This window comes from Podarcis filfolensis (assembly GCF_964270895.1).
Source record: "Podarcis filfolensis genome assembly, chromosome: 4".
NCBI lineage: Eukaryota > Metazoa > Chordata > Lepidosauria > Squamata > Lacertidae > Podarcis > Podarcis filfolensis.
The window spans coordinates 33,107,983-33,132,224 of NC_139607.1; the positions used below are offsets into that span (position 1 = coordinate 33,107,983).

The 24,242-nt window shown below is 42.2% G+C and overlaps 1 protein-coding gene across 8 annotated transcripts in view; it reads right to left on the bottom strand.

Annotated features, from left to right (window-relative positions):
• The window catches only part of HERC2 (HECT and RLD domain containing E3 ubiquitin protein ligase 2), a 93,929-nt gene continuing 69,687 nt past the window's right edge, over nucleotides 1-24,242 (bottom strand). For 7 of the 8 annotated variants that reach the window (XM_083610263.1, XM_083610261.1, XM_083610259.1 and 4 more), the window contains exons 72-93: nucleotides 23,300-23,431; nucleotides 22,840-22,998; nucleotides 22,630-22,748; nucleotides 21,655-21,780; nucleotides 21,208-21,363; nucleotides 20,810-20,925; nucleotides 20,459-20,657; nucleotides 19,047-19,261; nucleotides 18,522-18,699; nucleotides 17,038-17,199; nucleotides 15,771-15,862; nucleotides 15,222-15,361; nucleotides 13,588-13,775; nucleotides 12,156-12,353; nucleotides 11,250-11,333; nucleotides 7,855-7,996; nucleotides 6,417-6,611; nucleotides 6,207-6,319; nucleotides 4,698-4,888; nucleotides 3,667-3,772; nucleotides 1,583-1,795; nucleotides 1-818 (exon numbers count right to left, since the gene is read on the bottom strand). In XM_083610263.1, the coding sequence (XP_083466389.1) occupies nucleotides 546-818; nucleotides 1,583-1,795; nucleotides 3,667-3,772; nucleotides 4,698-4,888; nucleotides 6,207-6,319; nucleotides 6,417-6,611; nucleotides 7,855-7,996; nucleotides 11,250-11,333; nucleotides 12,156-12,353; nucleotides 13,588-13,775; nucleotides 15,222-15,361; nucleotides 15,771-15,862; nucleotides 17,038-17,199; nucleotides 18,522-18,699; nucleotides 19,047-19,261; nucleotides 20,459-20,657; nucleotides 20,810-20,925; nucleotides 21,208-21,363; nucleotides 21,655-21,780; nucleotides 22,630-22,748; nucleotides 22,840-22,998; nucleotides 23,300-23,431 (3,497 nt within the window). In that variant the 3' untranslated portion in view covers nucleotides 1-545. The remainder of the gene's footprint in view (nucleotides 819-1,582; nucleotides 1,796-3,666; nucleotides 3,773-4,697; nucleotides 4,889-6,206; nucleotides 6,320-6,416; nucleotides 6,612-7,854; nucleotides 7,997-11,249; nucleotides 11,334-12,155; nucleotides 12,354-13,587; nucleotides 13,776-15,221; nucleotides 15,362-15,770; nucleotides 15,863-17,037; nucleotides 17,200-18,521; nucleotides 18,700-19,046; nucleotides 19,262-20,458; nucleotides 20,658-20,809; nucleotides 20,926-21,207; nucleotides 21,364-21,654; nucleotides 21,781-22,629; nucleotides 22,749-22,839; nucleotides 22,999-23,299; nucleotides 23,432-24,242) is intronic. The other variant, XM_083610265.1, reaches the window with a different exon arrangement.

Here is a 24,242-nt window from a genome sequence, read left to right on the forward strand (position 1 = left end):
TTCCAAAAAGTTTCTTTTAATAAACAAAACAACTAGTAAAGTTAATTGAAATATTTATAATACTATTCAGTCATTGCACAGTAGTTCCAATATACAATCAAGAAGATGCAGAGAACACAACACTTAATTTGGAAGAAAAAAAAACCTATTGCACCCACAATTTAAATTTTTTCAATTTTTTTGGAATTCTACTCTAGTAATATTTTATAAACATTTACAACACATCAGTAAACACAAAGTTCTACCTGCAGTGCAGCATAAAGGGGGGGGGAGAGAAGGGGACCCTTCAGCTATCAAAATAGACAGTTCAGTGCCCGTTCACGGCACCCATTTACTCTAAAAGGAAGTTACTTCATTTATCAGCCATCATTCCTACAATGAGTAACGCAAGCTCCCTGTGGTCAGTTAATAATTAGTAGTTCTCTGGTTATTATATGCCTCTCTGCTCTCTTCACTACGACGGCCCGCCGCTCAATGCTACGTGTTGTGGCGCTTTGGCCTCAGTGCTCGTAACATCAAGCTCCGGCAAGGAGCATTCCCCCTGCTCAGTGGCCTGTCAGGTAGTCCTGTGTTGAATCCGAAGCAAAAGAGTCTGCATCCTCGTTGTCCGAGTCATCGCTACTATCGTCAGCGGTCGGCTCTCCCGTCAGCGCTATTCGGGCATAGTCGTCAGTGTCTATAGATTTACAGAAATGGATGGCGTATTTCAGTTTCTCTTCCAACACCTGTTTGCAAGAATACCTAGGCAGCTTCAGCAGAAAGAAGCACGTATAAGACTCTGGGAGGAAGTGGTCTGGAGGATTGTATTTATCGAGAACCTGTCAGGTCAAAAGAGAAATGGAAATGTCAGTTTTGCTGAATCAGCCACCACAAACAGCACCTTTGCAGCAAATCATATGAACACACTTGGGTGTTTTTTCCTCACCCTCTCGCCAAGAAAAGCAAGCCCCTTACAATTTGTATTTTCACTTCCTTATTATGTGCATCACATGCCTTCTTAAACATTGTTTGAAAAACTGAACTTTTTCGGCCTATGCTATCTTGCCATCCTTTTCTCTCTCTCTCTCTCTCTCTCTCTCTCTCTCCTTGTCATTGGCTGACTGAAGCCATTAATATGAAAAAATAATAATCCTTCACGAAAAATATTTAACTTTTTAAGTTCACCTCAAAGTAGGCAACTGTTGCCAGTGGAAACACAAGTCACCTATTCAGTAGAAAAATCATAAGATCAAGAAATGTCTGTTAATGCTGTAATCACAAACAATGCATTGTACAGTAAGTTTGGAGCCAGCTAGTGCATTCAGGCTAAATTTAAACAGCAGTTATAGAGGAAAGGGCAAACTGCAACTGTAGCAAGAAAATCTCTAAAAGTACAAATTTTCCAGGCAATTCTGGAGGTTAAGAGTTGCCTGCTCTTTTCTTGTAGAGCACCACGCACACACAAGGATTTCATACAGTACATGCGGAATCCAAGAGAAAAAGGAGCAATGGTAATAAAATAAATAAATAAAAATGGTACAGGCTGGAATTTCATTAGCGCTCATTGCAGTCCACAATCCATCTGGAATTCTCCATGTCGTACCTGGATGACAAAGTCCCTGCCTCTGAAATCTGCAATTGTTCGGGGTAGCCTGGTCCTGCCCCACACAAAGCGCAGAAAGAGAGAACGTTCTGTGTTGGAAAAGGACTCCATCACCTCCCAGAACCACTGTATAAGAGAAGCGGTGGGCTCGATCCCTTTATATGTGGCCACAGATTTAAGAAGATGAAGAGGGATATCTGGACTTCCACAGACCTGCGGGGGGGAAGCAGAGAACAGAATAATGCCAAGGGAATCTATCATAAATGAGTGTGTGCTCATGTTGGTTTTTTCCCAGTGAGAACATTACTGCTTACTATTATGCATCATCACGACTGTGTTTTAAAGCACATTAGAAATGGAGAGCTTTTAGCAACTGATAACAATGATTAGTCTGCAGTGATGCATTAAGATCAGGTGAGTATGAGTGATAATGTTGTGTATATGAAATTCCCCCAGTCCCCAAAATTTGGAGCCATGTCTACAAACCCTCGGTAGAGGAAGAATTCTTTTTCAACGAATGCATTAAATAACCAATGCATTTATATTGTATTTTTTTATGTGTCTAAGCATTCGAATTGTGTACGCACATTTACACATGTGCGCAAACACACATCACACTGAACCCACAAGCGTCCAGGAAACATCACAAAAAGGGGTGGAATGGAGCAGGGACAGAACAAGGTGTTTGCAGGCTTTTCCAATGGTGGCTCAAACGTACACAATTTCACTGACACCCCTGTGTGAATGGGGGGTTGTCTGTATTTGGGATTTTTTTTAAAAAAAAGTTTCTTAATTTGTAATCGCTCAAAATATAGCAAAAACAAGAGAGTCTTCTATTTAAAAAAAGTGCCCCACTATTTCCTGAAATCCTGTAATGTTAAAGGTAAACATGGATTTTTAGGACCACTGAACAGAGAATGCATATTCTTAATACTGCATGTGAAAATATGTGGGATCAGAGTTCAAAGTAGCATCTAGCCTAACTCAATTTTACTCTTCACATTTTGCATTTTTTCCTGAAGCTGGAATGTCATATTCCATTTTTAGAGCCCAGGAATTGAAAAACGTGGAGTGGATTGCTGCCGTTAGTCCTACCAGGTCCTCAGTTTTAGTTCCTCACCTCACCTGTGTGCAAGTATGTTCAAGCTAGTGCATATTTAGAGCTATATGTTGTTGCCATTTTTAAACGTATCTGCAAAGCTGTATTACACAGTAGCCATACTAGCACTGCACAGGAGAGCCTGGCTTTACAGCCATAAGCATACCCCACCTTTGAGGATGGCCTACAAACCAAAAGGAGCAAAAAGGAATTCACTGTTCCCGACAGAAGTAACAGATGACTTGTGCCAATTCTCCCCCCCACTCTATTATATAGCAACCGCTAAGACTGCAAGCCAATGACTTGGCCCAAAGTTTAATCCATGCTTTTTAAAAAAAAAAAAAAAGTGCACAAAGCAACCCTTGTAGCACATGCCGATGGGGCAATTGTGTAAGTCAGAGTAATCTTAACCTTTGGCCAATAACAAGGCATAACCTACTGCAACTCTTTTGCTACATAACAAGTTCAAGGAAATGTCCCGATTCACATACTTTGGGCTCTCAAATTTCATTGGCACCCTGTGCACCGTTAAATTCTGCACCCCCCCCCGTCTCACGCTCTGCTCCACCAGCGATGTTGTGCCGCCCCCTGCAGCTGAAGTAGTCGTGCAGCCCTAAAACCGCCTCTGCACATATAGGCAGCCCAGCCTCCAATTTACGTGCGTTCAAGTCATGTGCCATACCAGGAGGCTGGAGGTGCGGAGGGGAGACTTGAAGAGCCTCAACAAAGCTCCGCTACGCCTCCAGTCCATGAGGAGACCTTCCTCAGAGCCCAAAGACGATGTCCCGTTTGGGCTCTGAGGAAGATCTCTTGCACGAGAGGTACAGAAGGTGCTCCTCATTTACACAGATTTCACTTTTGTACGAAGGCCGGAATGTAAACCCCATGTAAATAGGGAGTCACCTGTACTAATATTTGGCCTGTGCTTTTGCCTTCTGCTTTTTTACTAAGCTGCCCCAAAGTAGTGATGGCTGCACATACATACCATTGTTTCCAGTTCGTATCCTGTGAAAAGGGAAAGAAGAGGAACGGGAACAACACGGGCCATCCCTTCCCGAACTGCCGCGACTTGCTCATCAAATTCATGAAGTCTGCCAAAATACACACATTTTATGAGTGAAAGGGATAGTCATAGATATGCTTGTTAATTATATGGATCTATAGGAGGAATAAAGGGACGGGGGTGGCGCAGTGGGTTAAACCACAGAGCCTAGGGCTTGCCGATCAGAAGGTTGGTGGTTCGAATCCCCGCGACAGGGTGAGCTCCCGTTGCACAGTCCCTGCTCCTGCCAACCTAGCAATTCGAAAGCACTTCAAAGTGCAAGTAGATAAATAGGTACCGCTCTGGCGGGAAGGTAAACAGCGTTTCCGTGCACTGCTCTGGTTTGCCAGAAGCGGCTTAGTCATGTTGGCCACATGACCCGGAAGCTGTACGCTGGCTCCCTCAGCCAGTAAAGCGAGATGAGCGCCGCAACCGCAGAGTCGGTCACAAGTGGACCTAATGGTCAGGGGTCCCTTTACCTTATAGGAGGAATGAAAAGAGGCTTAAAAGAATTCTAGAGCAAGTACTCATAATAAACTGGTCTATGATCCCGAGAGCTTTTAGGAACATAGGAAGGTGCCTTATATATCAGGTCAGGTCAGGGTTTCCCAAACTTCAGTCTCCAGCTGTTTTGGGACTACAACTTCCAACATCCCTAGCTAGCAGGACCAGTGGTCAGGGATGTTGGGAACTGTAGCTGGAGACCCAAGTTTGAGAAACTCTGGGTAAGATCAATGGTCCACCTAGGTGAGCGTTATTTACACTGATTGACAGCAGTTCTCCATGATTCCAGGCAGGAGTGTCTCAGCGCCACACGGAGATGACAGTGACTGAATCTCTGTCTCTTCGCATGCAAGACACGAGGCTTTGCCACTGAGCTACAGACTTCCCCCATGATAACTCATGATCAGGGCTCTAGGGGAAATGCAAATGATCACGGGAGGAAAGCAGGAGAATAGTAGTGTTCCACAAACCTATAGTTTATCGCCAGCCTCACATACTCCGCACGATTATCCAGGGTAATATGGGCATATTTGGAACTAAGCTGAATGTCTTGACCGCTCGCATTTGGCACTGTGAAAGGCAGGCTCATGGCTTCAAATTCTTCGGAAGTAGCTTCGTTGTCTCGGATGTACATAAGCCCAGGAATGAAATCCTTATCAACCTTTCAAACGAAAAAAAAACAAACCCACGTAAAACCTTTCCCACAAAATACTTCTAAATCCAACATGGGCTCTTCATGGTTCTGTAAGCAAGCTTGCACGCTTGCAGAATCACAGGAGATAGTGGGAAAGTATTTCTAAAAACCAGCCAGAGATGTTATAAAACCCTGTTTTTGCGAGTCACCTGAAGATTCCTACCCGGGAAGTATTGGCACACAGACAGTCACTGAAGTACAGAAGATTACAGGAGAGCTATTCTGGGCTCCAGCAATTGTTAAGTATAATAGGAGAATGAAAATACACATAGATATGAGCAAAACAAAAAATCTCCAAAAAGAAATTATTTCGTAAGGAAGTTATTTTCTAAGAAATGACATCCAGAAGACACAGTGGATGTGTGTTCAGCAAGGGTTGCCAAGCACCACATACTGCCCCTGGAAGGGCGCCCCAGATTCTGAATTTTATTTTCTTCAAAAAAAAAAACCAGCGAGCCTTTAGTCCTCCTAGAAAGAAAGCTATGGGACAAGATGTGCGGGTCCTTTTTAAGCAACATCTGTAAAATGGGAGTGGCATGGACACCTTGTATATATTTCCCGTTACTAAGGAATGCTTCCCGTTGTCGTTAAGACGACAGCAGCAGCAGCAAGGGTGTGTGTGTGTGTGTGTGTGTGTGTGTGTGTGTGTGTGTGCGTGTGTGTGTGCGCGCGTGTGTGTGTGTGATATCTCCATAATCAGAACAACAGGGCATAACTGACTTCCCACGGTAAGCATAAAGTTGTCCAATTTTGTGCAATCCTACATTCTCCATGGCAGCCATTTTGTGTTATAAAAGTTGGTGTGCAGCTACCATCTTCTCCACCCAGAAAGCCACCAGTGGCAGAACCACCAGCAGAAACATTCAAGTCTGGATTAAGTTAAATTCAATTTAACTGAGGGCTGACCTGTGGCAGAGCAGAAATTTATTCTTACACACACACACACACACACACACACACACACCCTACTCAGCTGTATTAGGCTACACACTAAGGGTAACCAAGATCCACAAATGTGAACTGCAATTACACACTAGTCAGACATTAACTTGTCAACGTGATTTAAGGTGGGGTGTGCCACTGACTCACATTCACTCGCCCGTCGCTCCCTCCCTCTTTTCCTACCCCATCTCTTATCACAGCTGGAAAGAAGGATCTTACCCATTCAAATACAGAGTAGGCTTCTGGCAATAAACATGCTCCCCTAGCTGTAGCAATAACCAGACCAAGCAAAGGTCTTACATTTCACTAATATTTACACGGATGAACATAAACTTATGCTTGCCTCACTGAGATCAGCGATGGTTAAGTTCATTCCTGCCAACTGTTTCCACACAGGTTCTGCAAGGTTGAGGCTCAGGGGACTCCCGGTCCGAATGGCAATCCCCAGCAAAACCCCTATTTTTTTTAAGACAAAGAGAGAAGTTTGTACATGTTATTCAACGAAAGCTTTGCACAGACTTTAAAGATGTTGCAATGTCGATGTGGCAATTACCCAGGAAACGAAACATGTTCATGTGCAACAAAGACTTTGCTGCAGGGTTTAAGAGAAAGCAATCTCTGTTTGCTCCCGACTCATCGCGTCCGTTGGGAGTCACAATCAGAAGCGGCGTCAGCCCGTTCTGAAGTTCCTCACACATTTCTGCTATTGATTCGCTGTAGCCTCCACCGCAATCATCTACAGATTCACCTAAGGCAAAAAAAAGAAGAAGAGGGAGGAAGCGGCATAAACTTCAGTGTTAAGGATAAACTAACCTGAGAGCCACTTACAGCTATGTCAGGTTGCAGGTGGGGATTACATGGAGTGCAAATGAATAATTCCCAAATGTGTTGTTTTTTTGGTTTGTTGTGGCCTCACTTCCAATCTCCAGGGACAGAACAGGTCACATATTTCAAAGAATTTATTGGCCATAGGAATGCATTAGTCCTGCCAGGACTCATATGTTGCAGAAGTATTTGTTTTCTGTTATTTTATTTATTTTATTTTATTTATACCCCACCCTCCCTGGCCAAGACCAGGCTCAGGGCGGCTAACATCAGCTTTAAAAACAATTGATTAAAATACAACTTAAAAACAAGATTAAAATACTACTTAAAATGCAGCCTCATTTCAGTGGAAGCCCAGATCAAAAACTGTTTGGGGGGAGAAAACGTCAAATCTTCACCAAGACCAACTATCCAGACTGGGCCAGAAAAGTCAGGGAAGTCCCCAAATAGGGGTTATTATTTATTTAATTAGCAAATAGCTTCCCATAAAACAAAACAACAACAACAAGCTGTAACTGTCAACAAGCCTTAGGTATAGCCCACAGTTAATGAGGAAAAGGCTTATCCACAATGGTTGGGACAACATGTTAAGCCAATCCTTGGTTTAGCTAAACATAGGGTTGCAGAAAGAAGGGCAGGTTAGGGGGATTGGGAGCAAAGCAGTTGCAAGCTCCTCTCCAAGAGTTTGCACTTTCATGCAGCTTTCTGCATTGCATGAACCAGATCAACATATTAAATAAAATACCAAAGGAAAACTTTACAATATGCATAATTGATTTCATCATGGCTATAAGAATCCAAGTTCAGCCCTAAATTAAATTAATTTCAGATTTAATCTGAAATTCATTTTTTCCCACCGTTAGTACAAAGTGAAATACAATTCATAAGGCACTGCACATTTGTGCTACGAGTATGATTTATACAACTATTGTTTAGCTGGCATGTCTTTCCATTTGAATATGACAAGTATGGAAGCATTTTGATTGATAACTAGTTTACAAAATTTTAGTACAATTGCCAGTACAATTGCCAGTATAATTGCCAGGGCTTGTTCATGCATTTTTTACGTTTCTACTTTTCTCTTCTATTGCAAAACACACTATTGAAGAAAAAGGGGAAAAAATGCTGGACAAGTTAAGACATATTGGGGGGGAGGGAATACTTACCCACAAATTTGACTTTCCAAACACGATGAGGTAGGAGAAGACTGTCTGGGCTGAAGGAGCTCATTTTAGCACACATCTGTCCAAAAACAGATTTTGTGCCATCTGGGCCAGCCAATCCGCCTTTACTTCTGGAACGCTTTACCTGATAGTAAAAGGAAAGAAAGCACACCTTAATCACACAATTCAAATTTCACAGACCAAACACTTGATGCTTAATGAACAGTACTGGGATACTTGTAGCAATGTGGAATCTCTGTGTGTGCGCGTGCATCTCAAGGGAGTGACTTTATTTCAGAAGGAATTTTTGAAGGCATACATGTTATGGAAAAAAAAATAACAAACAGCTCAGCACCTACATAGAGGAAATTGTGACCAAAAAGAGGTAGTGAAATGATGACCCCTAGAACTTCTTTTAGGAGAGTACAAGAGTTGCTTTTCAATCTTGCAACTTCCCCTGAACTGTTTTTCTGCAATAAATGCTCCGCAATTGCTTGGATCCCAGATTCAGCATTCCCAGTTAAGAAAGATGGCTCCAGAGATGGATTGAACACTCTGCCTGAGATTCAGGAGCATCACTTCTGGATAGAGTCAACAATACTTATACAGTCGTACCTTGGAAGTCGAACGGAATCTGTTCCGAAAGTCCGTTCGATTTCCAAAACGTTCGAAAACCAAAGTGTGGCTTCTGATTAGCTCCTGCAGGAAGCTCCTGCAGCCAATCGGAAGTCGCAGAAGCCCCATCGGGCGTTCACCTTCCAAAAATAGTTCACAAACCAGAACAGTCACTTCCGGGTTTATGGCGTTAAGGAGTCAAAACATTCGAGAACTAAGCTGTTCGAAAACCAAGGTACGACTGTAGAGGGATACGGACAGAGGTAGAGATATTTAGTGTTCTGCAGTTCCTTAGAACATTCACGTTTTCCTATGGAAAAACGCTTTTTCCATCTCATATCTTAGACCTCTCTTTGAAAACCACAGTAAGGCTATTACAATGTTTAAACTTCATGACAGACCAAATCCCAATGCAGTGTTGGTGTTAAAATATTCCTCTACGCTTAACAGCATATGCGAAATTTAGAGCATTTCCCAACATACCCCTGCCATAAATTCAGTCCTCCCACCCCTCCCTATGACACAAAGGCAGGCAGGCAGGCAGACTGGCCACTCTGTCATTCAGGTAGACCTGGCAATATACTCCACATTATCACAAAAGTAAGCCAAGCTTCCTTTCTATGTTTTAGTCAGTGTATTAAAACAATACTTCATATTCAGCCTTTGAAGAAATTTCTTTTGAAAAGGCACATTTGGCCTGAGGCTTGGCATTCAGCTTTCCCGCGTCACTGGAAGTTCTTCTCCTAACCCACATCCTCCTCAATGTGACCCCATGTGATGCCCAAATGTTTGTTTCCTGGGCCTTAAGAGTACTCAAGGCAATTTGAAGTTCTCCCGAGCTATGTAAGCAAAGGCAGCCCAAGATCATGTGGGAATAAAACGTACAAAGATGAGAGAATGCACATTTTTTATATCATATCCGACTCCAGGGCTTTAACAAAAAAAAAGCTACACACAGAGTACAGGAGTGGCCGTTTGATGGCTTCCCTGGTTCTTTTCAGGTTAGCTTTCCTTTTTTAAAACAAAACAAAGAACAAGCACACTATAAAAGCCAACACGACAAATGATCTTCACAAATAAGTAAAGAATATTACACGAACAGTAGAAAATTCATGGAAGAAAAGTTTGCCCATTTGCTCCTCCCTGCTGTGAGATTTTAGAGGTTGCTGACAGAGGGAGGAACTATTCAAAATTAGGAGCAGCCCCATGAGATTTGGGGGCAACTCCCTCTTGATCCACCTCATCACGTGTTGTGAACATATTCTGTAAGCCACCGCCAGAGTGGCTGGAGAAACCCAGCCAGACGGACGGGATATAAATAATAAAATAATGATTATTATTGTCTACCCAACTGCATATTTTCCAGGATACCCCTCATCCCCTGTACCTCAGGGAGCAAAATGGCTGCATGGGAGAGGAAGGAATGGCAAGCTTTTGTTACATCGACTTGCCCTTGTTCACTTATATTTTAAGATCGAAGCCATTCACTGGATATTAGTTAAGAAGCACTCTCTTCAGCATGTTAACTCAAAGCGTTAAGTACTTTATAAGTCAGGCTTGGGACCCTTCCCCACCCCCACAAAAAAATGGCTGCATTTCCTCAGAAGAAATCTGTTGTGGGGGCAGCATACCAATGGTGGTAGGGGACACAGCCATCCCACCCCTCTCTCACATCCCCATCAATCCATTCCATTCTCTATCACTGTTCCTGACATTCACCTCTCCTTGTATAATAATTAAGCTTTGGGGGTGTGGGGAGCACATAGTTTTCCTCCAAACAAATCTAATTGCTGCATTGGGGAGGGATTTGGAGGGCATGTAGAAGGATAACCTTCCCCAGCTGTAACACACACACACACACACACACACACACACACACACACACACACACTCTAACACTTATACAACCATTAGTCATTGAAAAAATTCCTATTGGCACTAAGGAAGCTTTTTCTTAAAAGCCTAATAGCCATGCAGGGGAGAGATTTTCAAAGAGGAGGTCATAATTAGGCTTGGAAGAAAAGGTTTCATCTCACAAACACTGAAATCCTATTTGGTGAAAGATCAGGTCTGCATTCACCTGCCACAGCCCACTTGGTGCCACATGTCTGTTGAACATCACTTTTGAGGAGATACCCAGGCACACAACCTAACTTTAGAAAGCCTGATCTGCACAATCTTTACCATTCACAACCATTGAGGTGCATCACTTATAAAGATGGGCTTCACTTTTCTCAGTTTCACCAGCTGACGAAGCCTTTGTTGGCCCAGCCATTTACCAGCTGGTTAAGGCTGGGAATATATTTGTTGGGATTTTACTATAGGTGTTTTATTTCATAATGCTTTGTGTACCCTGCTCTGGGCCTGTTGTACAATGAACAGCAGATGAGAATATTTTAACAAAATGAATTAAGTTCAGGCCGTATATGTACATAAAACCCTGTTTATGGGGCATCAGGTAGCCACAATTTCAGTCCTTTATCACGCATAAATGGAGCTGGAATCGCATCTGCGTAGGTGTCTGATTGCCTCCAAAACATTTTTTAATATACAACTTGGAGCTTTTCCAAAGGACCATAATGTGGCTGCTGTCATCATAATTTGTTAGAAGAGAGCAGCACACGAAGTTAGCACTTGTAATGCTAATAACTTCTTGGGCCGTCTTTTTTCTAATCAGTTATGATAACAACTACCATGCCTATTGCCTGAGCACAAAGCCCTGCAAAGTTTTTGCACAACAACAGATTCATATTCAAGGCACTCAGAGAGCACAGCATTCTGACCTGAATTCTGTTGAGTTCTACCACAGGCCCATGTTGGCGATCTCTCACCATAGTTGCTTGCACAACCTTTCTGAAAGCCGCCTCCTAGAAAAAGGAGAAAATAAGGTGTTGAGAATGCAATCCTATTCTTGAGTTATGTTTGCCGGGTGGGGTTGGCATTGCTACTGAAACTTCCTTGGGATCAGTCCACAGCCATTTTCAAGCAGCATAAACATTATGTCGGCAAAAGAGGTAGCAAACGTGGTTTTTTTAAATAAAAAATAACTCCCATTGTTCAATTGGAAGCTCCATACAACTGCCCTCATCCCAACTGTGCAGCCACAAATGACTGTCCCGATGTCCCTGTCCCCATGTGTCAGGAAAAAACAAGGAGCAAGCAGATAGGAACTCAGTGACAAAAGATATAGCGACAAGGGTTCCATCTCCAAACAGCCAACATGTGAGAGTGGAAAACAAAACAAAAAGGAGCAGCATGTGAACAACACTTCATTTCTCAGAATCCTTACAGGCACCCTGTCTCAGGACTCTGGACACGAACACCCACAAGATACCTCAACCGTTACAATTTTGATTTCACGTACCCTAAGTAAGTAAGCAAAGCAATGGCAATCACATTCTGAAGATGTAAATTTCCCCTTAGCGTCTGACTCACTCAGGAGGAAAAGATGCAGTCTGCTTTCTGGTAAAAATGTGAAATGCTGTTAAGCGGATATGGACAGAAACACAACAGGGAAAAACTTTGTCATTAGATTCCCTGCGTCTGTACCTGTGAAGTTCATACAGAAGATAATTGGGTCTGTACAGAAGACCTGAAGAGAACTTAGGGCACCGTTTGCATGTCATTACTGTGACATATTTTTCTTAGAAGGTCATTTTTAGTGGAGAAGCTGAAGTTGGGATAGATACCTTTCCTTGAGAGATCAAAATTCCACGTAACGTATCAAAGCCCACGGAAGGACCCTGGCCAGTTTCATCAAGGCGTCCCTCGAGATCAAACATGGGAATGCAAGGACAAAAGAGTTCGGAGATGTGGTGAAGGAGCAGCAATCTGTTTCTTAAAGCAATTATAGGAATTTCCTGCAGATGGTTGTACTCCATAGGAACCTGGAACAAGCACATTGTTAGGGTTTAATGAGCACTGAATAAGTCATACGCTAAATGAGATAGTATCAGGCACAGTCCATTTAGCTAGCCTATCTACTGAATATCCAGATATTGCCTTTGCTTGAGATTTGTTATCTCCAAAGGTTTATACGTGGCATAGCCAAGAAGGAATTTTTGAATACTGTTAGGGGCCAGGAAAGGTATCCTATCAGTGTTGGTGAAATTACGACTACACTGCATAATACACAGAATGTTTTAAAAAATCAAAAAACAATCCTTCTGCCCTCCCTCACAATATCCATCCCATATTTCATCGATATATTCATGGCTCTTGTTGTAAAACTTAAACATCCTTCTGGCACTTTTCTAATTTCTTGATATCCAAGGGCACGGATGTTGCTCCTCCCATCATATTAGTCATTGCAAAGCAGTTTGGATTGACAAAAGCTCACATTTGATTTATGCAAGTTTTCAGGAAGTTTCCATGGCTTTACAGTGTGAACAGGTATAAAACTCACAAGAGGGGCCTCAGGGAAGACACAGCAGAGCCCAAGCTATTCACTGCACCTATTATTGCAATGTAAAAAAAACCCAACCCATGCACAACCTTTCAGTGGTTTTTCAACAATGTCTCCAAAATTCTTAACTAGTTCATTTACCCTCAGCTTCACTTGCCCCTCAGTGAAGTCACCACAAAGCCAGATATGATTGACTATTGGAGCACTGCAATTGTATCCTGTTAGGCATGTGTCTCCTGACTTGGAACAACGGTGCGCTGCTCTCATTTTCAAACGGCTTTGTCCTCAGTGGTGTAACAAAACCACATCTCATACCGACGTAGCAACATGGTGCCGCCTCACTCCTAGGCTTTTCAACCACTTAAAAAGAAAATCTACTTTTGACCAAAAAAGCTGAAACAGGAAAATACTCGGCGTAGCCTTAACCATCACGGTAGGCAACCGCTAAGAAGATGTTACCGATGGGTAAGTGGGGGTGGGGGTGGGAACCAATAATTACACAGAGCCATTGAGTGCTAACAGTTTATACATTTCCCCAAGAGTTTGAACCAGATGTGGAGAATATTTGGTCGCCCAGATGTTGCTGAACCCACTCCATCCCTGGCCATTGGGCCATGCTTACTGGGACTGATGGGAATTGCAGTGCAGCAACAAATGGATAGACAAAGGGTCCCCACACCTGGCTTAGACATATGGTTTAAAAAGCATAATTTTACCTGGGTAGGGAGCTTGCCTGCATTAGCAGGCTTGCTGGTGGACCAGGCTAAGGTGTGTGCTGAGCCACAGGCCACTCTATTGATTTTTTTGCCCTGAAGTGCTGCAACCAGGCGTGGCCTTTGGATAGCATTAGTTGTTCCATCTCCAAGCTGCCCTTCATCGTTATCTCCCCAAGTATATACTTCACCTAAGACAATCAAGATCGTTATTTCGCCACCAAATCATGACCAGTATAAAAAGTCACAAGAATAGACAATGTAGATCAGTTCAACATACCAATATCAACATTTAAATGTTTTTTATTATTATTTTAAAAAGCACAATCTTTTAAAAGGTACTTAGTAGCTACTTAGTGCTATTATATTTACTTTTTATTTACTTAGTGCTATTATTTTACTTTTATATTTACTTTTAAAAGTGCTATTATATTTACTTTTAAAAGGTACTTAGAGCTACTTAGTGCTATTATATTCCTATGTGGAAAACAAACTGAAATAAATCGTTGAATGCAGAGAAAGGATTTGCAGAGCAATGCTAACTACAGGAAGCTGGTGTAACTTAGGCTTTTGCCCTTAACTCAAAACTCCATGCAAGAGCCTCCAGGAGGAGCTACCATCAGCAGCTGAGTGTGGGTCCAAATTTTGCTGATACGGTCATAAGTTGCATGACTGAACTGAACCACATTTGGAATTGGTGTACATCTCTCTTTGCCATGTCCCAGGGCACTTCTTTTTGGGGACTTATATTGGTGTAAAGTTCCTGCAACTTCTGTTCTAGTGGCTAAGTCCCTGCTGAACTGGGGGGAGGGACATATAACAGCTCAGCCAAGAAAGCACAAGAACTGCTGACTCCAAACTTTATTACCCCCGTGGAGCCCAGGTTTGGACTGTGCTGGGAGAGTGCTAATCGAGTGGGAATAACGTAATGGAGTTTGCATACAAAGTCATTGAGAGATAATCTGGGTGTGAAATGTTCAAATGGGCCACATCTGTTTTACTTATTTGTGCTTGTGAGTATGTGGAAGAGCCTCCATTCAATGACAGAGCACCTGCTTTGCATGCAAAAGGTCCTAGACTCAATCCCTGGTGTCTCCAGGTAAATTTGGGAGGGATTCCTGCCCAAAAGCCACGGACATGTCCTGCCAGTTCGTGTGGGCAATACTGAGCTACATGGACAGTTGGTCTGGATCAGTATAAAACAGCATCCCATGTACGCTTGTTAAACAGCCATCCTCCTCTTTCCTGTCGCAGCCTCCTAATGCTGCTTTTAATTTAAAAAGCCAACCCCAACCCATTAAGATGTTTATACAAAACTTGCCATGTAATGGCTTTGGTCCCCCTTGAGAGCTTAGGGAACCTACTAGATCAGAGCAAGGAATATCTCAGTCAAATCTGGCATGTTGCTGGGAAGCCTATAAAGCAAGACTTGAAGGCTTGCTTCCAACATTTTATCTCGTAGCAACTGTTGATCAGAGGTACACTGTTCTCTTATATCACAATTATATATTTGCATCAAAGATGCTTCATTATTCATAATTGGAACATCTTTTCCTTTCTCGCTAGCACGTTCAAAATAAAAGCAGTCATGGGAGACAGGACGGAAGAGGGTGGGGTTTGTTTGGTTTTTTACATACCATCTTCAGTGCAACAGACACAGTGTAAAGAGCCAGTTGCAATAGCAATGACTTTCTTTCCTTGCAACCCCTGGACCTGGCGAGGTCTCCGGACGTGATCATCTGATCCATGCCCTAATCGATGGTAATCTCCTTTGCCCCTGTAATTGCAACACAAGTTTCAATCAGTGCATTTGTTTTTTCTTCAATCAATTGGCAATTCTTAGTCAGACTAGCCTGACGTGGGTGAATTAGGGCACTCAGATCTTAAGTTTCCTCTCCTAGAATTAACCAGCAAAATGCTAGATAGGTTGTTCACAAAAGCCTCTTAGTTTTCGTATTAAATAAATGTGGCTTTGCAATGCAGTATCTGTTGGGAACAAATTTAAGATAAAGTAGCACTTGTTCTTTAAGGTTTTTTTTTTCAAAATAGCATTTTTAAAATTAAAGTTAAGTGAAATCAAAACCAGTATAACCTGATGGTGCTTTTGCAGAAAGAAAACCAAGAACCACAAAGAACTGTTTTTACATTTCTCATATGAATTCATCCGCAATCACTGGCTCACTTACCAGGTATAGACTGCTCCAGACTTAGTAAGGGCTACAGAAAACTGTGAGCCACATTCTACTTTGACAACTCCAACTCCAGTGAGAGAATCGATCTAGGGAAGAAATGTTTGAACGTAACTCAAAGGATAGGACAGCTTCATAGCCCACAGCATATAGACACAGCTTAAAAATAAACTGGAATTCTTAGTCAGATAATGATTTTAATGTTGACTAAAATAAGTTTTTATTATAGTAACTTAAGAGAAATAATTTTAAACGATCTGATTCTCACCACTCTATTTTCTCCTGAGGGCTTGTTTTAAAGAGGTACTATTCAAACATCCACAGAAAAAATAAACTAAGCAAATGAAATCAACATCTGGAGACTAACTGCCAATGTTGTTCTCCCAAAGTGATCTCCAAGCAGGTTGGCGATAGCATATGGTAAAATCTCACAAAGAAACTTGACAAGAAGTGCATTAGAGATTTGGAAAGAGAAGGATACGCTTGACTTTACTGAAGTAGTGGGAATATAACAAGCAAAATATACCAAAAACGAGGAAAATTTTCTGACTACTTTAACTGGACACTATGGTGGATTTTGAAATTTTGATTTAAACTTTTTGGAGAGGGATGTACAGGCCCAAAGGGACAAAATATTTTAATAACAAAAAAAGGAGGATGAAACCCTCAAGAGACTTCTGCATACTCTTATAAATCACATTTTGAGAATCAATCTGTCAAAGTCTTAGAATTTGTTGAAATAGTAACAGATTGGTATACAGATGTTTTTTGGATGGAAATGACATTGCGCCTCTCTTAAGACTTCCTCTTATGTGTATTGTTTAAGAAATGGAAGGAAATATCTTGGTAACTATGCTGGTGGAACAATAAATCCCCACTGCATGTCAGTATGTCAAAATTCATGCTGTTAAGACACTTGCATAACTTTTGATTTGTAACAGCTAATGGATCATTCTAACCTAAAAAGTAATATATAGCAGAGTGATTCTTAATCATGGTGCAAAAATTATGGTCCCTTTTATCAAGGGCATGGCAATTTCATACTCAAACACTAATAGGAAATTTTGAAATGTCAGCAAAGAATCTCAAAAAAATTAAAATATTTTCATGGAATACTTTTAACTCAACAGCACATATAAAAGTCTTAGCATTCACTATAATTCCCTAACTCAGCTAGCTTATGCCAAACGTAAAATAAAATCTGTTCTATTTCAGGTTGTCGAGTTCTGTCTCTCTTATTACAGAAGTTTGAAACTCAAAATACCTTCATCGGTACTTTGCAGCCATCACTGCCCCCTCTCCCAAGTTTCCCATAGTCTCCATCTCCCCATGACCAAACAGTATCATCATCCGTCAAGCAGAGTGTCTGTGCATCTCCACTGCCACAGGCTATGTCAATCACACGGTAGCCCTGGAGTGCTTCCACCTAGAAGATAGGCAAGAGGTTTTTTAGGAAAGAAATCTCGATAACCTGAGCTTTAGGCAGCAAAAAATAAAACAAAACGTACACTAACTTATGTAGGTCCGCTCATCCTTATGTAGGCCAGCGCCGAGGGCCTTCTGGCGGTTCCCTCACTGCGAGAAGCCAAGTTACAGAGAACCAGGCAGAGGGCCTTCTCGGTAGTGGCACCCGCCCTGTGGAACGCCCTCCCACCAGATGTCAAAGAGATAAACAACTATCTGACGTTCATAAGACATCTGAAGGCAGCCCTGTTCAGGGAAGTTTTTAATGACTGATGTTTTAATGTATTTTTAATATTTGTTGGAAGCCGCCCAGAGTGGCTGGGGAAACCCAGCTAGATCAGCGGGGTATAAATAATTTGTTGTTGTTGTTATATCATTAGGTCTTTCTAGTAAGGCAAGTTTATACTAGGAATAATGAATAATAAGCAAAGAGCTGTACAAAATGTCATGAATCAAAGTAAGGATCCCCTCCCCCCAAATATGCCTCATGCCACCTCAGGGTCTTGGACACTGAACAAACTCTGCTATCTATGAAAAGCTGGTGTCACTTATGTCAGCTGGTGGGTGGGTGGGAGGGTGGGTGGGAGGGTGCCTGTTCCCAGCAAGGGGCAGCCCAAGCAGAAGGATTTAACCCCCACTTGGCAGCTATGTGCAGGAGAAAAACCCTGCTCAGCTTGGCCGAGACTAGAAGACGCATTATTCCCCAAAGTGCTGAGAACAGGCCTGTGGTTCCCACACACCCAAAAGTCAGCAGGCTTTTTCACTGAAGTAAATGGCTGTTTAAGTGCCAAAGTGGCGATGGCCAACAAAGAAGGAGAAGGAATGAAGAAAAAAATAAAAGAAATGATAAAGGAACTGAAATAAGTAAGAAACGAGAGGAAATCAATGAACCCAGGACAGTGAAAGAGGAGGAGGAAATATTTGTTGCTGTTGTTTAATTTTACCTCAGCGGTGGACCAATGTAAGGAAAGACACAGAAGGGAACCACAATACAGGCAAAGTAACAGAGAGATAAATAAATAAAGAGGAATATCAGAAAATGAGAAGACTTAACTGATCAGAAAACAGTAAAACACTGAGAGCCGGGAGTGTCAAACTGCTCCATCCAGGCAGGAAGAAAAAAACTGAGGAGAAGCAGTCTACCTCCCATAATTCTCTGCTCCTGCCTCAGTCTTGTGCAAGAGGAATAGCCCAATCTGAAAACTTCATCATCCACCGTAATAAATAGGAGGCTTTTGTAACCATTTTTTTAAAAAATGACTGAAGCATATGACACCATCTCACCAATTTCGGTTTCAGCTGATCCTCACTATCCCCATGGCCAAGTCGTCCGTATCTTCCCTTGCCCCACGTGTAAAGATCCCCTGCGGCAGTAATGCATGCACTGTGCGCTCCGCCCGCTGCAATGTCAACAACTTCTATGCCCCGCAGGGATTCAATGACTCGAGGACGATCGCAAGGACTAAAAAAGAAAACAAAATGAAAATGAGTACACAGCTTATTTATATAGTGTAAATATAGCAAAGTAACTGACGGTGATGGGAATCATTAAATCATAGCTTGAGAAAATCTCACAGCATAAACCACCCCCCTAAACAAGCGTTTTGTCTGCAAATAGAGGATCGTAACACAGAGGTCAAATGTTTCATTCCATTCCCATCCTGTGAAATGGCATGAGAGACTGCGTGGAGCAGGAGTCCATTCAGCCAAAGTTCCAGACAGAGGCACACGTTTTCCTCTGTTTTATGATTCTGCAATGCCTCCTATGTACTTAAATATATTCTCCGGTTAAAAATTTACTGTGTTTACCTTCGGTTGCCATGACCCAGCTTGCCATCCTCTGCCTCTCCCCAGGAATAGACTTCTCCTTCAGAAGACAGCGCCAGACAGTGCTTTCCTCCAGAATTCACAGCAACTTTCTTTATAAACACGTGCTGAATGGACTCCAGTAATGTTGGAGTAGAAACAGACTCTGTCCCCCCAATTCCAAGCCTTCCACCTGCCCCGTATCCTGTGGCATATAACTAAAAAAAAAAAAGGATCTGTCAATCATATGAGTTTGTTGTATCATTCATTCTGTTTCTGCTATTCATGCTTTGAGTGTCGTTGTTTATGCAGCAAAATCAGCACAACCTATGCACAAGAAGAGGGGATCAAGAGGCTTAAGGTGGGGTTGAGGAAACCCTACTTGCATGAATACAGTTCTATGGAGACCTGCATTATTAGTCACATGGAAAGGATGAGCTTTGTAGCTATTTGTTTGCAAAAATTATCTGTGTTGTGCAGATGCTCTCAGCCTTCTTACGCTACATATTCTGGGTTGATTCTTAGGTTCTCTGTGGAGCACACTCAACTCTTCTGCATGGTCAAGTTTCAGACAGAAACCGTAAGGAATAGAGGGAGTATTTAGTTCTTCCCCACAACACTGCTACAGGGGGGATTTCAAGAAAATAACTTTGCCATTCACCTGATTGCTTTTTTAAAAATATGAATTGATACAGCAAGGGAATTAAATCACACAGAATGTGCAATCACACCGCACAGGCAACAATAAGAATTTGTTCTTATGTGCTATGAACCAGCTTTCCTCTTTTTGTAGTTCTCATGAAACCGCTTTTATGGTGCATTTGTTTGTTTATATCCCACCTTTCTCCCAGCACAGAACTCAAGGCAGCTCACGTGAATTAAAGCACGTACAACTAAAAACACACTCATCAATATAATTATTTTTAAACCAAATAAGTTACCCTTTTAAAACAGCACTGAATTTGAACACTTAAAACCATTTAAAAACATAAAAAGAAGATAAAATGCATTACATCCACCCTCATAAGACCCTGCCACAACAACCAGTTAGTGGCTTGTGGCCTGTCTAAACAAAACAAAACAAAAAAACTATGACTATAGTTCTAGCAGATTAGAGTTTTCAATATACAATCTGCATATTCATGATACAACGAAAGCTCTAAACGAATTGTGTGGTGATTTGTGCCTCATGCTTAATTGCCAATATTGCTGCAGAGCTTGGAACCTAGAGGGGTTTCCTGTGATTGTCACTGGCTTTGTAGCTCTGATCTCACATAACAAATTTTGCCCAAATAAGCTAACGTTTTTCTTTACAAGCTTGCAAATCTTTCTTTTCATTCACTGAGCATGTTCCCGTCCCGCTTCACAGACAATTTCAATGTCAGTGGCTCAGCTTGACATTAACATCGTCTTACCTTTCCATCAGCAGTCACTGCAAAAAGTGTCTGCTCTCCGCCAATCAACTGCACTGGCCGAAGCGTGGCAAGGGCTTCACAGGGAGTAGGAACTTTGACCTTAGCACCTTCTATGCCTCCAAGCTGTCCTCTGTGATTATGGCCCCAGCCATAAATAGTCCCGCTGCCTCCAGCAGAAAGCGTCCAATCATCCGGTCGCCTGTTGAGAAGAGAAGTCCTGTGAATGGGCTGAAATTCCGTGTTCCCTCAAACTTTTCATATATTCCAAAGAAGAAATGCAGTACCAACACTTTAACACCCTACCCCACCCCACCCCACCCCCCCAAAAAACCTATAATGTTTTCAGGTTACCTGTTCATCCACTGTACAAGCTGTTCATCTTGCTCTCGCTTAAAAACATCATGGCTCTCGTGCAGAACATCCATATTTTCATTATCTGCCATTAGTTCTCGAATTTTCTTGGCCACCTGCGATATAAACCGCACAATTTAATGATTGGTTAAAGAAAGTGCAGTTTTCTTCATGGTTTGAATTTTCCTTGACAGTAACAGCAGCCAATGAGGCACTGGAATCTCCACTGAAAGAGTGAAGGAGCTGTTAGTTCTCAAACGATATATCCTGGTGGTCTTATTTGGCACATGTACTTAAATGTCTGCATGCTGCACCATTGTCCATGATAATATTTTTTTTTTATGTGTGTGTACACACACACACACTTTAGCATGAAGTTGAACCAGTTCTCCAAGTACCTCATCAAGGAAGAGGCGAGGCAATGGTGTCCTCTTATCAAGGGCTACAGCAACTCTCGAAGCCATGCAGTATCTCCTAAACCAAGCCCATTTGTGTGTCTCTGCACAGCAGGGAAGGGTATCCAGTTCCAGATCACAAGCAAGAGCTACAAGCACCTACAAATAAAAACAACATAGTTTGAAAGCACAAGGCTTCAGCCAGACCAGGCAGTAATATGATGGCTATTCAAATTAAAATATTTTCTGGCTGTTCTTCAAGTTAATTTTTTTTTTAAGTTCTCTTTAAAAGATATGGCTTTCTTCTTTTCTTGTAGGAACATCTCTCCCCCTCTCCCCCCCCCTTTATCCACGTAGCACAGTTAGGATTGTAATGACAAATTTCCCCTTAAGTAATGCTAAGGAGACCCCACTCTGGGCTTCTACGGTTTGTACCCCATGTCATCCTACCTTAAAGAAAGGACTGTGGAGAAGTTGTTTGCCACCTCTGACAATGGGATCTTCGTAATCAAACTGCCGCTGCAATGCTTCAGGAAGGCCTTTAACAAGAGCAGCTAAGGCACTGCCTGTGAAACTCTAGGGCGGGGGGGAGAAGCAGAATAAAGTAGTATTAGTTTCTAAGCGGCACTTGACAATGGTTGCACTTTTGTAATGAAGAAGTTGTAAACCTATACAGTGGTACCTCAGGTTAAGTACTTAATTCGTTCTGAAGGTCCGTTCTTAACCTGAAACTGTTCTTAACCTGAAGCACCACTTTAGCTAATGGGGCCTCCTGCTGCTGCCGCGCCGCTAGAGCATGATTTCTGTTCTCATCCTGAAGCAAAGTTCTTAACCTGAGGTACTATTTCTGGGTTAGCGGAGTCTGTAACCTGAAGCGTATGTAACCTGAAGCGTATGTAACCCAAGGTACCACTGTACTGCCAAACATCACTAGATTGGGGGTGGGGGTCGTGAATGAACTCATCTGTGTAACTATAGAAGATTTGCTGGTACTGCCTAACCAACTCTAATGCATTTTTGTTTCCTGTTTAAAGTGTTTTTACACCACTCTAGAAAACAAAAGGCTCCCAGAGCAGCTTATAAATATCAGTAATATAATAAAACATATCAATAATAGTATTTCTCTCCCCCGCCCCCAGTTACATGGCTGCTATCACAAAATTCATCATGATTTGTACAAGAGGAAGGAAATTCTCCTGACTGCTACTTGCTAAATGGTGTTAAAACCATCTGTCAAGTATCTAAAAGACAAGCGAAACATTACTCAAAGCATTGCTAGAGCTTTAAAAAGCCCCAGGTGGTGTGGTATTACATGTTTGATTAATGACAGGAAGGTTGCTGTGAGCTATTCGTGTCTTACAATTTACGCCAGCATTAGAGCAATCTCAAGAACTCACGTTGCCACTGGAAATCTGAGCTTCTTACCATAGCTCGTGCTTCGCCATCGTTGTCTCCCAGTATTCGGTTGATGTTAATTGATTGGCCGAATTCAGTAGTTAGCAACTTCCGCAGTCTCTGTAAGGCCCACATTCTGTGACCAGCAGCTAAAAATGCGTAAGATACATATATATAAGCAGATTGGCTTAGCAATCCATTAAACATACAGATCAGAAACTTTTCCAAAACTGCACCTACCCAGAGCACTCAGCTGAGCACATGCTGCCAGCGAGGCTGCCAAGCGAGGAACTATGCTCCTGTTGGAAGCGAAATTCAAACGGAAATCCAGCAAACATGTTACCAAATCCATTGATGGGCAAGAAAGGATGCAGCGATCTGAAAGAAGGTCTTTGGGACCTACAGGCAGAAACAGGAATAATATTAGCCATTCCTCTGTCTAACACTTGGGCTTGTACTATTTATTTGAGACCTGGCCTTCTGGTGTAAATAAACCACCCTGAGGCACCTTACAACTTAAAAAATAGACAATCATCAGCTCAACCTGGAATCCAGATTTTCTTTAACACAAACTTAACTCAAGCTCTCTCTTTCCTCCTAGCTTAAGTTGTTTCTTAGCTTGCTAGCACAACTATCCCTGATCCCTGTGAAAAACAAAGGAACAAATATACTAGTGCAATTAAGCAATTAAAACATTCACCGGCCGCCGGCATGATGGGATAAACTGTGAAGCGCCAGCCCCATCCATTCACAGAACCGTCGCTGATGAATTTCCATTTTAATTCATCGCCTGGAATGCGCAGTTCACTAGACCAGTCAGACCATTCGCGACCTACAAGTTTGGATGAGACAAAGAGTTAACAAACGGCTGCAGAGTTTGCTGTATGTCACTCACTAAAGCGCCACACACAATGATGGTACCCACTGCCAACAAAATTCAAATTCACTGGGGACTATTACGAACAACTAGTATCTGCTACTACTAAAACACAATGTGGCTGTTGAACAAAGTGGCACTGCGGCTCTATCTGCAGCAGATCAGTAAGAATTAATATGAACCCAGAATCTGTTATTACTGGTTCTGTCACCAGAGATGCAAGGGAAACAGCCTTACAAAGCCTGAAAGTTGTCCTCGGATCCAAGTGGTTGTTTTGTTTCCCAACTACACTCTGAGTTTCACAAAGCACAATGAGAGCATGAAGAATGAAACTAGAAACTAAAAGCTAATACAAATTGCCCAAAAATATTAATAAAAATAGTAAGGTAAAAGGTAAAGGACTCCTGGAAGGTTAAATCCAGTCAAAGGTTACTATGGGGTGTGGCGCTAATAATGGTTTCAGGCCGAGGGAGCCAGCAATTGTCCACAGACAGCTTTCCATGTCATGTGGCTAGCATGACTAAACTGCTTCTGGCGCAAAAGAACATCATGACGGAAACCAGAGCGCACACAAATGCTATTTACCTTCCTGCCGCAGTGGTCTATTTATCTACTTGCACTGGTGTGCTTTTGAACTGCTAGGTTGGCAGAAGCTGGGACAGAGCAACAGGAGCTCACCACCACCACGTGGATTCGAACCGCCAACCTTCTGATCAACAAGAAGTGGTTTAGACCACAGCGCCACCTGCACACGCCAGAAGGATTG